General features: G+C 54.2%; 1 protein-coding gene across 1 annotated transcript in view; it reads left to right on the plus strand.

The window, feature by feature from the left end:
- Window positions 1-9,087, plus strand: part of CSNK1G1 (casein kinase 1 gamma 1) — a 72,132-nt gene extending 63,045 nt beyond the window's left edge. Inside the window, exons 12-15 of the mRNA XM_054077981.1 lie at window positions 993-1,100; window positions 3,897-4,003; window positions 6,117-6,140; window positions 8,931-9,087. Coding sequence (XP_053933956.1) covers window positions 993-1,100; window positions 3,897-4,003; window positions 6,117-6,140; window positions 8,931-8,985 — 294 coding nt within the window. The 3' untranslated portion in view covers window positions 8,986-9,087. The remainder of the gene's footprint in view (window positions 1-992; window positions 1,101-3,896; window positions 4,004-6,116; window positions 6,141-8,930) is intronic.
- The last annotated feature ends 3,032 nt before the right edge of the window (window positions 9,088-12,119 follow it).

Raw genomic sequence — 12,119 nt, forward strand, 5'->3', positions numbered from 1 at the left:
TCCCTTCTGCTCAGTCTGCATGCGCTGCGACGATGCTGCTGCTCTGCCCTGGCTTCTTTCAAACGCGTGCTCCAGCTTTAAAATATTCACTTGCATTTCCATATGGCGTCTATCAGAGATGCCTCTTAAACATGTCCTGTTGGTCGTGTCAGACTGACCACATCCTCTGCTGTTGGCCTGAGGCCAACACAGATCTACCTGTTCGTCCTGCAATTCCCAGTCTCAGGAAGTGTTCCTTCAGCTGGTCAGTTGGGTTTAGGGGCCCTGAGTTTTCTCTGGGTTTAGGAGAATGCAGGATGTGTTGTCCTCAAAGTTGGGTGACCTGTGAGGAGCTTCATATGCAAATGCGAAGTGGTTCTTCTGATAAACAAATGAAATGTAATTGTCTAACCTTGGGGCTCAAGAGGAAACTGTCAGCAAAGGTATCTTATCTACTTTTCTGCAGAAATCCAAAAGCCACCAACCCTCTCTCCAGCCAAGCAGGTGTGGTGGATGTTTCCCTCTGCCCTGTACAGGTGAATCCGTGTGTGGAGCTGGCTTTTGGTGAAATCAAACATGGCTTTGTTTTATGCTGCACATTTGAGTTAAGAAATATGTGTGTCAGGGAGGTGAAGCTTGCGCATCTCGCCCTGCTGCCATGCCAAGCGCTCTGGCGTGTGCAACCTGGCAGCCGTAGTTACTCACACTGCCAGCACGTTTATGTCTGCTGGAACCTGTGGAAATGAAGCCATGTAAAGACGTAACTTCCCAAATAGCTCTGAGCTTTCTCTTTGTGTAGCAGCTAGAGGAGAAGCAGCCCACTCTGTCGGGGGTCACTGCAGGCTCCGCTGAAAGACGAGGGGCACTTGGTAGAGATTTAGCCCAGCTAAAAGTTTAAATGCCTCGCTTTTTGCCAAGAAACTAACTCACTAACCACCACCCTTTGATTCCTTCCCCTCATTCACCATCTGCTCTCTTTTCTGTTTCCCCGGTGCTTTGGAACTGGTGCACAGGCATCATCGGATCGCCGAGGGGAGTGGGAGATCCAGCCCAGCCGGCAGACCAGTACCTCCTACCTGACAGCTCATCTGGCTGCAGACCGGCACGGAGGATCAGTACAGGTACCTCTTCCCTCTGACAAGTACAGCCCTGCTGTGAGAATTGGTGTTAAAGCCCCTGAATTCTCCTCACATTGCAGTAACATCACGGTCAGGAGAGCGATTTCACAGGCCCATTTGGTCCTGTCCTGTGCATAACAACACTCAAGCCGTGGGTTTGTGGGACCCATGCTGCAATGGCCAGTGTCATTGCTGTTACTGCTTCAGGGAGGCTTTTCTTCTGTGAGCCATTTGGAACTCAGATCGGTCAAGCTGAGCACAGAAAGCAGTGTGTATTAGCAGGTCCAGTCTATAAAGCACCCCTATATCCCCACCTTGAGGATGCTCACGAGCAGTAAGAGGCAGCTGAAAGAAATGCTGAGGCATAGAAGCCCCATAAACATTAGGAAAACAGTTGAGCTGTTCCAGTTCAGGTTTGACAGGTGAGGTTCTGGATGAATTCCTGCTGCTTAATGGAAATCTAGGAGTGTCAGATGGAAAACACATGAGGGATGGCTGCTGTGAGGAGTCTGTGCGGCCACTACTCCCTCTGGCTGGAGGGGGACTGGCTGAACTGTCACTGTGGTGACAAGGGTGGTGACCCCACTCTCCATCTCCCCAGCGCACATGTGTTTTCATTTTGGATGCAGCATCGGGCCAGCACCAGCACGAGTGTCAGGACGTGGTGGCTGCAAAGTGGATCTGCAGGGGACTGCACTATGGAGGACAGATGAGCAAAGGATGTGCAGCAGTGCCAGACTGGGGCACTACAGCTAAACATTTGAATTCCTGAAAAGGCTGCTGCTGTTTATGGAACGGTTCCTGCCTCAGGTTTCCCTTGGAGTCACTGAGGGTGTTCCCTGCACTGCTGCCAGCGGAGGATAGCTGGATGCACTGGAGAGGACGCAGGAGTTGTTCAAGCAAACAAGAACTATCCAGTATGACCGAGCTCTTTGGCAGTGGCTCGCCTGCAAAAGCTGGCTCTGGAGCCAGCTGCAACACTGTGAAAACAGGCTCTAGTGGAATGAGAATTAGTGCCTGGAGAGGGACAGAGCCAGGGGATGGGAAGCACAGGGTGCCCCTAAGTGAAATGCAGATCAGGCTGTGAGTTTTACCTACTCCTGATGCCTGGCTGGATTCAATGGGTTTTTGGGCTTGATCAGCCACGTTCCTGTTTCTATGTGAAGATGTTCTACTGAATAGCAGAGAACCTGGGAGCTAAGGAGGAACCAGCACATGTAGCTGTGGTCTCAGATGTGGGAGGGCAGAAGTGGACAAGTGTCCAAGGCCAGGCTGGAAGGGCTCTGAGCACCTGGATCCAGGGATCGGAGTCCCTGCCCACGGCATGAGGTCAGAGTGGGTAGTTTTTACAGGTCCTTCCCAATGCAAACCCTTCTGTGATTCTGTGAATTCAGCTCTCAGTAAGTACAGGGTAGGTGTTTTTAATCAACATTTTTATGTAAGGGGAACAGTTTCCTTGCACAAAGGTGGGATGAGCTATCTCCCTATGAGCAGTGCTCTGCCAGCGGCAGCAAGAAGGAAGTCCTAGGCCGAGTTTGACCAGGTGAATTGCCCACCTAAGCAATTTACAAGCCCATCTGTGCCACTGTAAGCATGACAGTTCTGCCTATCTGCAGACAGGAACAGTAAATCCACTGCTGTGTGCAGCTGCTGGGCTGCAGACACTTAAGCATCTCTCAGCAGTTGCCCAGCTCACGCCAAACCCTGGGGTGCCAGCAGCATCAAGTGGCTGTTTCCTTTAAGGCGACAGTTTGATTTGCCACCTTGGAACAAAGTGGTGGCACGTAAAAAAGAGGAGGAAAAGCAAATCCTTTTGTAAAATTAAATTGGGCAAGCAGCTGGAGAAAGTGCAGGAAGATCACTGGGAAGAACAGGATTAGACACTGGTATCTTGAAAAGCTGAGAAGCGTGGGGGTCTGGACAAGTGAGGTGAGCCTGCAGCGCAACAAGGCTGGGAAGAGTGGTGTGAAGAGAAGACAAGGGGCTGCCACTCAAGGAGAACCCAGAAAACCACATGAGCCAAGCCCTGATCTATCTGTGGCCACAGGGCAACAGCCATCACTGGTGGAACTGCAGTGTTTGACATAAGCATGGATAGATGCACTTAATAGTGAGGGGAAGTCTGCTTCAGGGGCTTCCATCCCTTCGTCCCCGGGGGTGAGGCCACCCAGAGCCACCAGGAATACTGTGTAACACCTTGCCCTTCCTGTGCAAGATCCGTCCTCTTACCTTGTGGAGTGGGAGAGGAACCATGCACATCATTACAGCTCTGGACCCTGGAGCAGCTCCCAGTGTTCACAGCAATGCCCCGCAGCCTGTCCTGACTCACAGGTGGAGCACAGAAGGGGCTGCCAGACCTCAGTCCCATAAGGGCTGCTTGGGCGGTTGTTACAGCAATAGAGCAGGAACAATTACCCAGAAAATTCTGTGCCCTCCTGGCAAATGACTTCTCACAGTACCGGCAGTCAACAGGAGTGAGGCCTGTTGCAGTGTCAGGAGAAAACAGTCAATGTAATACAGTTTGGGGAGGGGGCGTCAGCCTTCACACTGGCAGCTGCGCCTCCCAGAGTGGCACAGCCTCCTGTTCTCCTTGGGATCCATCAGGCTGCTCTCTCCAAACCAGGCCAATGCTGCAAACACTTCCAAGGCATCCCACAGCAGGCTAAGAGAGTGCAAAGAGAGAGGGGCGAGCAGAAGTCATTCTGTGCATTTTCCCCTGCCACAGCAGCCCTTGTCCAGGCAGGTGGAGATGTGTGATGTGGAAGAGGATTCGTTAATAGGCATTTGTTTGCATTACAGGTGGTTAGCTCAACCAACGGGGAGCTGAACGTGGACGACCCAACGGGAGCACACTCCAATGCGCCCATAACAGCGCAGGCAGAGGTGGAGGTGGTGGAGGAGACTAAGTACGTTTGCCTTACAAACAGGCTTTCCAGCAGTGTGGTCATTAACTCTCCTGGGAATGAGTGGGTGTGTTTACCTGTGGTGGAGTACCCAGTGCTTGTGTCCCGTGCCCTTTTCCTTGCATATTGCTGCTTCTGTGCATGGTGCCTTCAGTGCTGCTGCTGCTTCGTTTTCACACTTGTTGTGGCTGGTGAGCATAACTCTTCCTCGGAGCATGTATTGCAAGGTAGCACAAATACCAAACAAATGTGAACTGGTGTCAGTAACCCTGGTGAGCATCCCCTGTTCCAAAAGGAGAATGCGCTGTACTCATGCTGAGAGCGTAGGAGTACCTTGAGCGCAGCACAGGTTGTTGCTCTAGAAGTTAACACTTGATTTCTGGCTGGGTGCCAGGTGTCTGGAACAGTCCCAAAGCAACTCATGCAGGGATGGGTAGTTGTCTCCATGAATTATCTTGCTCCAGCCCAATGTAAGCTGAGTGGGAGACACCAGCAGCAGCACTCCTGCGTGCTGGGGAAGAGCGTGCTCCCTCCGAGCTGACCTCTCCTCTGCAGCTTGTAGTCAGGAGTGAGAATTGAGGCACAAAGTCGCTGCTTTGACCATTTTGGCCTCCATTGCACACATGCACCATCTTGTCACTCTGTGCATGATCCTCTCACTGCCTCTGAACTAGAGCAGGACCTGGCAGGTTATGGCAGGTCAAGGTCTCAGCCTCTGTGGGAACCTGCGTTAGGAATGGCTTGTGGGAGGGTAAGGAGAACCAGCAGGCAGGAGGAAGGGTGTGTTGATTGGAAAGGTCCGTAGATGTGCGTCAGGCTGAAGCCAGTGCTGGTTGTCCTGGTCTGCTGTCTATTCCTCTCTTCCTTGGGAAGCGCTTCTGCGTGGTCCTGCTCACTGGTCGCTGGCCTGGGCGTGATCCTGGCAGCAATGTGCCCGAGCAGCAGACACACTTTCTCCTCCCAGCCAAAGGAGCAAGCCTTGGGTTTGGTCCAGGCTTCTCATCAAGGTTGGGGAGGACTTGAGGCACAACTTGTGAAACAAGCAATATTTCTGGATGCAGGCAGTGTGGTGTGCTGACACCGTTGGTTTGGTATCACAGGCTCAGACCGCAGTGGGTCTCACCAGGCACATGGCTCGAGGCAGTTCCTGGGAAGGATGGGGCAAACTGCCACCCTTAGCAGCCCCTGATGCTAGGCAGAGCCAGCTGGCGTGGTGGGACCACCTCCAGCCTGGACCTGCAGTGACTCATGGTCCAGACCCCACATCCATGTGCAGGGGAGTCATCAGGACAGGTGAAGACAGTTGTGCAAGGGCCAAGCTGCCAAAGCCGTGTCTTGCAGCACATTGAACTGCTCTGTCTCTCTCCAGCCCTTGTTTTTATGCTCTCAAATTGGCTTTGTAGGTGCTGGGAAGCAGAGCACAGGCTGCTTTGCACTGACAGGTTCGGGGTCTCTCGTAATTTCCAAGTGTAGCCCACTTTGTTTCTTTTGCACAGAGAGGGCCAGCTTCATCCTCCCCTGCATCCATGACCATAAATGCCTCCAGTTAAACGAGGAGGGCAAAGGACTTTTGGGTTCTGCTCCACTGTGAAGCGAGCCAGAAGGAGCTAGAAGGCACTGGAGCTGGAGCTCTGTGTTTGGAGACGGGATGCAGCAGCAGAAAGGTCTTTCCCTGGCACTCCTGGCAGGCAGAGGATCTGCACAAATGCTTCTGCTTTGGGGAACACTGGAGCAAAGCTCCTGATCCTGGTTGCAGGTTTCCTTGAAGGGCAAGGTCCCAGAATAGAGCCATGATCTGGCCCTTCTGCTGCTGGAGCTGCAAGGGACAAGAGCCATCTCCTTTCCTTATGGCCCCAAGCCCCTTTCTGGTCCCAGCCCCAGATGAGAGCCTCCTGGGGATGGTGCCAACCTGAAACACGGGGTGGAGACCCTGGACAAGGTGGCAGTTGGCAACAGCAGAGGTGATGAGGGCTGGGGGTGGGCGGCGAGCAGGCATGGTGTGTGTCTGCCAGTCTGCACGGCACGTTTGCATGGCTGCAGTGACCACTTCCATCCCACCTCTGTGAACTAATCGCTCTTTCTTCCTTTCTGTGTTTTTTCTCTACACTCTCTGTAGCTGCCTGAAAATGCTCAACTTGTGGTGAGTCCCTCTCTCCAGTCCACATGCAAGGGGGAGCGGACCAGACTAGACAGGGGCTGGCAAAACCAGACCAACCCAACCCTAAAAAAGGCACAAAGCCAAAGCCACCCACGAGCTGTTTTGGTTTTATGACTGTGATCAGGACCAGTGCAATATTGGGGAGGGTGCAGGTGATGTGTGAGAGGCTGCATTAGGCCAAGTGATTTGGCTGATCTCAAATGCAGACGATGGATTTTAATCCTTTCCATCTCCCCAAACTCTTATGTCCGTGAGCAGACGATGTCTAAAGGAGTTGGGCAGAGTTGGGACCAGGCTCAGTGAGTGTCTTGCAGGAATTCCTCCCACAGATGATTACGAAGAGAAAGCCCCACGCTGAGTATCGAGGGGAGAGGCCAGTCGCTTCCTTGGAGAGGGCCAGGGCCTGTATCATTAGAGAGGGTGGAAAGATGTGGCCATGGGGTCCTCATTAGTGACAGAGCCCCTGCTTGGAAAGGGTTTTTTCCCCAAACCCCTGCAGCTGGCAGCCAAGGGTGCAGGTGAAGGGCCAGAGGTGTTGGGATTAGTGCCAGCCCAAGACCAGCTCAGGCACGTGTACAGTTTTATCCAGGTTAGAAGCCTCAGCTGTAGTGTCCCAGTCCCAGGGTGTCCCATGGAGGTGTTCCCTACCTCCCTTGCCCCTTGGGGAATCCACCTACCCAGTAAGTGGAGGACCAAGTGAAGACTCAGATGAGGAGTTTGTAGGTCCCATGGAGGGTTGATGGGTGGGAGTCACTATGGAGTGAGGTAACAAAGCCTGTGTATGGTGAGGAATGTCCTTGTTGGATGGGAGACTGACCCCTCTGCCCTGCTCTCCATAGGCATTGCCTCCAATACCTCTGGCATCTCTGGCTTCTCTGTATGTCGTAGTCTGGAGCTGTTCTCTTGAGCATTGTCTGCATGCAGAGAGATCACATTCTGTGATTGTCAGCCTGCCTTATCCCTTTGTTTTGGTGTTTTGCCTCTGCCTGTCTGAATTGCCAGGACTTCCTTTCCTGAACCCTTCCCTGGACCTCTGGGTAACAGCCTAAACAGCCGGTCATGAGGGAGAGCAGCCAGAAGTCAGTCAGCTCCCTCCATTCCGTGCCCAAGGGCACAAGTGCAGCTCAGCCCTCTTCTTCCCTTGCCCGCTGCATGCGGAACCATAACTCGTGCATTTTCCATCCTCTCTCCCCATGACATTCCCCCTTACTCACTGTTGCCCAAGCCTTGAGGGAAGGTGGCTGCTGTGGGAGACTAAAGCAGGAGAGAGTGGCAGATGGCCCAGGAGAAGATGACAGAAGAGCGGTCCTGGGGCAAGGGTGAGGGTGCCAGCCGCGTGAAGGGTGCTGCTGACGTCAGCCTAGGCGGGCAGGAGAGTCGTCACTGCTCACTGCAAGCCCACGTTCCTGCAAGGAACACCTCGTGTTTGCTCTCAGCTCACCTCCAAACCAGGGCTTTTTAGGAACCTAAAGACAAATTGTGGTGTTAAATGTTCCCTAGCCATTAGTCCATGGCAGGCCAGAGGAAAGTGCGGTCGGAGCTCCCTGCGTTGTCAGGGTTGTCTCCCCAGCAGATGGTGTGAGACATCCAGCCAGGCTCACAGGGAGAGATGGCCACTTCTGCATCCTAGAGTATGGCTTGTGCACCCAAGGGTGCAAGCAGGAAGGGATCTGTTCCTCCAGCTCTGAGAGGACAGCAATGTAATGCCGATATGACAGAGCCACGAAGGACCCAGTGGAAAATGATTTGGAGAACTTATTGGAATGCTTTTTGTCCGGCTGTTGGTAGAAGATGCTTGTCAGAAAGAATGGTCTTTGCATACTCATATCTGCTCCTGCTGCTTATCCAGGCATCCCTTCCACTAGCCCCAGGGAGTAGTGTCAGCAGCACCTGGCTTCTCTAGAGATCCTTGTGATGGCAGGAGAGAGAGACACGTAGCTTCAGAGTGGGACTCGCACAGAGCAAACACCTTTCTGCTATGCAGAGGATTCCTGACAGCAGGCTGAGGGTAGAGAGGCAGACGTGCCTTAAATGCCAAGTAATCCTGTAGGAAGCTGACAGAACTAGGAAACCTGGGTGACTGCTCTCTGTGTATCCCACTAGAGAAACGCTCGCTCCTCGTGGTTCAGCTGTGACGGGCATTTTTGTCCCCACCCCAGCCTCCACAGTCCATCCTTCTTGCTTCCCTCATCCCTGGGCACGGTGCCCCCACCTGCTGTCTGATGGGGAAGAGGCAGGGTTCTGTGTACCAGCATGGAATGATTTATCCAAGGTGCACGCTCTGGTGAAAGGTTCAGTAAAGAAACCTGGTCCCCGAGCCAAAACCTCTTTGGAACCTGTCTTTTTAGTGAACAGTGGTGGACACCGTGTGTCTCAAAGCAGGGAGGAGCAGCCAGGGCTTGCCGATCCTGGTCCGGGGTTCGGACAGAGGGAGCAGAGCATCGGGGTCGTTGTTCACTGCTTTCCAAGATAGCTCCGTTTTCCTGCCTGATGAGCCTGGAGAGGGAGAGAGCCTTGTTCCAGGTGCCCAGGGGCTGTGCCTTTGGGCAGGGGACCCCTGGCATGTGGCTACTTGCCCTTGCTGATCCCAGGCTGGTGGTGTCCACTGCCTACCGGCGCCTCTGGCCTTGCTGCCCATCCCGCGGCACAGCAGGTCCATCGGGGCCTCAAGCCAGGCACAGAGGCGCCTTTGCATGCAGCTAAGTGGGGGTGGTGGGGACCTTCCCGGGGTGCTGAGCGCGGGGCTCACTTCCCTTTTGCTTTGTGCCCCAGGTGCTGCTGCTTCTTCAAGAGGAAACGGAAGAAGACGGCTCAGCGTCACAAGTGATCGGTGCCTCCTGGGCCTTGCAGGAACCACCGTGCCTGCAGCTTCTGCCCTGTCTCACTGGAAGGGGCTTCTCTTTAGGGGGGAGGAGGAGGAGGCATAGGAGGAGGAGAGAAAGAAAAACAAAGTGACATTTTAAACCAAAAAGAGAAGAAAACGTTCCAAAACAAATCACTCCGGGGTGGATCAGCTGAATGGTCTCCCTCGTTCACTCCAAGCCTGAAGCTCCTTGTGGGACCAGGACTGTGGCTGGCTCAGGTCTTGGTTGCTCTGGGAGGGGGGCTGGCTGGCTGACCCTCCTTCCTAATGTTTACGGCAAAGGCACCGTTCATACAAACCTGAGGACTGTGCTTAGATCCCGCTCACCTCCCTCCCGTATGCTCTCTGCTCCTCCATTCTCCTCCCTCCTTAATTAAACAAAGGAATACTGTAGGCTCCATGGCTGTGAGGGCAGGAGGATGTGACGCAGGCAGGAGAGCTGGGCGGGAGAAGGGCCTGGCAGCAGCGCAACACAGGTTCCCTCCGGCTCCCCGGGAACAGGCATGCTGTAATGTGCAAGCTGTGAGGAATTTGCAATCTACTGTTCAATTAGGGTTTTCCCGGCTCCCTGGCATCTCCCTCCTCCGGCGGCAGCAGAGCAATGTGGATTGTTTTACAGAAGCTGACGTCGTTGCACTTTTTATTATGTTTAGCGTTTGCAGATGCACATTGTATCTGGAACCGCGCAGCCCCACGCACAGGCACAGAGCCCTGGCTGCAGAGGATGCCCTGAGTGGGGATGTCAGCTACATCCATGCGCCCCTTGTGCCAGGCTGTGGTGCCCAACACTGCCTCGGGCCATGCACTGAGGAAAGCATACTTGAATTTTCCATCACCCTTCCTCGCTGCCGGTGAATGTCCCTGCCGTGGTTTCCTACACCATGCCTGACCCCACTGGCCAGGAGATGCAAGGCCAGAAGGGAGCAGCGTCAGCTTTGCTGAGCTGGAGGAGTTTGCGCCAGCTGAATGGGCAGATCTGGATTAGGGGGACTGGGAGGCGGCCATTGCCCAGAGTGTAGGGGTTTCTCAGTGCATGCAACTGGGCAGCCCTCTCCGTACCCCCCGGTAGGGTGGCTGTGAACACGTAAGAGCTTCCCTGGCAGAGGAGAGGACACTTCACTGCCTTAACACTGATTCCATCTCCAGATGGTCAGGTGGGTTTGATTGGAATACCCTTCTTGTCCTCCCCCAGCACAGGCCTGGAGCGGGGCCTGGGGCACGCGGCACAGATGCCATCCCACCCCCACAGGAGAAGCCACGGTCCTCGCGTGCTCCTGCTGAGCCATACCAAAGGGCTTGGGGCACTCTGCACTTGCTGCAGCATTTCAAAACAGAGAGGAGGTGGAGGTAGAGGCTCTGGGAGAGCTCAAGCAGCTTTTGGGGAAGTTGTGTTCCTCATACTCTGTGTTTCTGCGTTTGACACCCAACCAGGCTGGGACTGTTCACTTGAGAGACTTTGCTTGTCATCAGCTCTGGCTTGGCTCACCCCAAAAATCCTCGAGAGCATGAAGGGAGGAAAGGGAGAGACCAGATCTCATTATCATTTACTTTTGAAATGACGACCTGTGTAGCTCGGCATTCGTGGAGTGGCACTCAGGGGAGGTCCAGTTCCCCTGGCTGTGCAGGAGCGGGATTAGGGGACATATCATCCTGGGCAGGGAGCCTCTGGCCATGCTCTTCATGCTTCCTTAAAGCAGACAGTGCGGTGTGGTGCCAGGGAGCAAAAGCCTCGCTTCCTTGCCAGGATCCCCGTAGGGCATCTGTTCACTGTTCTCCACTGCATTTCTCCATGCCTTATCCCGATAAGCGTGGCTCAGTGCGGCATTGCCCGCACACCCACCAGGCACTGCGTGCACCACCTCTTCTCATTCCTCAAAGCGCTTTCCCCAAGCCGCACCGTGGGCCAGGGTGGGAAGGGGATCCCTCGCCCTCTCAGTCCCTCCTGCCAGAGGGAGGACGAGGACCGCGGCCACCTTCCACCCCTCTCTGCGAGCTCCTCTGCGTTCCTTGCACAGGCGTTCCCTCTCTGCTGTAGGAAACCATGGTTTGGCATCTTGGGAGGGTGGAAAGGGGCAGCAGTGCTCGCCCGGAGCAGTCCTGCCTGCTGCCAATGAAGCTGGGCCCCGAGACACGCGTGTTGCTGCCCTCCCAAGCCCCACTAAGTGCCTGTCACCAGAACTCAATTCCTTCTGCATCTCCTGCCGTGTTCAGTCATTCCTCACTGCCTCCAGCCAAGGAGCAGCTCGTAGTTGCAGCATATCTGAGTGTTTGCAGGGCGAGGGAGGGCGGGGAAGAGGGGCCATCTCAACAGGTTTTGTTCTTAAATGGGGTTTTTGGTTCTGGTTGGGTTTTTTTTGTTTGTTTGGGGTTTGTTTTTTTTTAAAGTGAATGTATTTGATTGTTTAGAAACTTTCTTGACCTTGTTTTTAAGTGGGTTGGTTCGGAAGCTGTTTCACGGTGACCCACTGCCGCTTCTCTCCAGAGATCCAATGTTCTTTTAATCCTGCGATGATGTGTTTGTAGGGGCGGCCAGGCCCCCCCAGCATGCTGGTAATGCTCACTTGTACCAACCCTCTTGCACTATAATCGCACGTTGGGCGCTTCGGAAGGGCAGAGATGAGGTGGGGCTGGGGTTTTACAAAAAATAAAGCAGGTTAACAGCAAGTCCCATGCTTGCAGAACCGCTGTCCCCAGGGTGCTCGGAGAAGCCTGGGAGATGCAAAGGGATGGAGTCAGCCATGCAGCGGTGGGAAGCAGGGCATTACACCTACCAGGGCGAACTCCCAGCTGGGGACCCTGGGTGCGAGGCAAGGGCTCTGGGGCCGCGCAGAGGGGGCTCCAGCTCCATGCTGGCTCCTGGTGGGCTCTCCTGTGGTACAGCCCCCCCCCCCAACGTTGCGATGCAGTCTTCTGAGGTATAAAGTGAGATGATTATTTTTTTTTTTTCAATAAAATATTGCACTGCTGCATTCTTCTCCATGGACAGACACGTTTATTCCCTCTTCCTGACAAGATTGTGTGTTTTCTTTCCCTTCACTTATCTGGGACTCTCTTGGCAGCACTTCCCCTGTCAGAAGCTCCAAACCCTCCTTAGAGTG

The sequence above is a fragment of the Cuculus canorus genome, chromosome 12 (genome assembly GCF_017976375.1).
Source record: "Cuculus canorus isolate bCucCan1 chromosome 12, bCucCan1.pri, whole genome shotgun sequence".
Classification (NCBI taxonomy): Eukaryota; Metazoa; Chordata; class Aves; order Cuculiformes; family Cuculidae; genus Cuculus; species Cuculus canorus.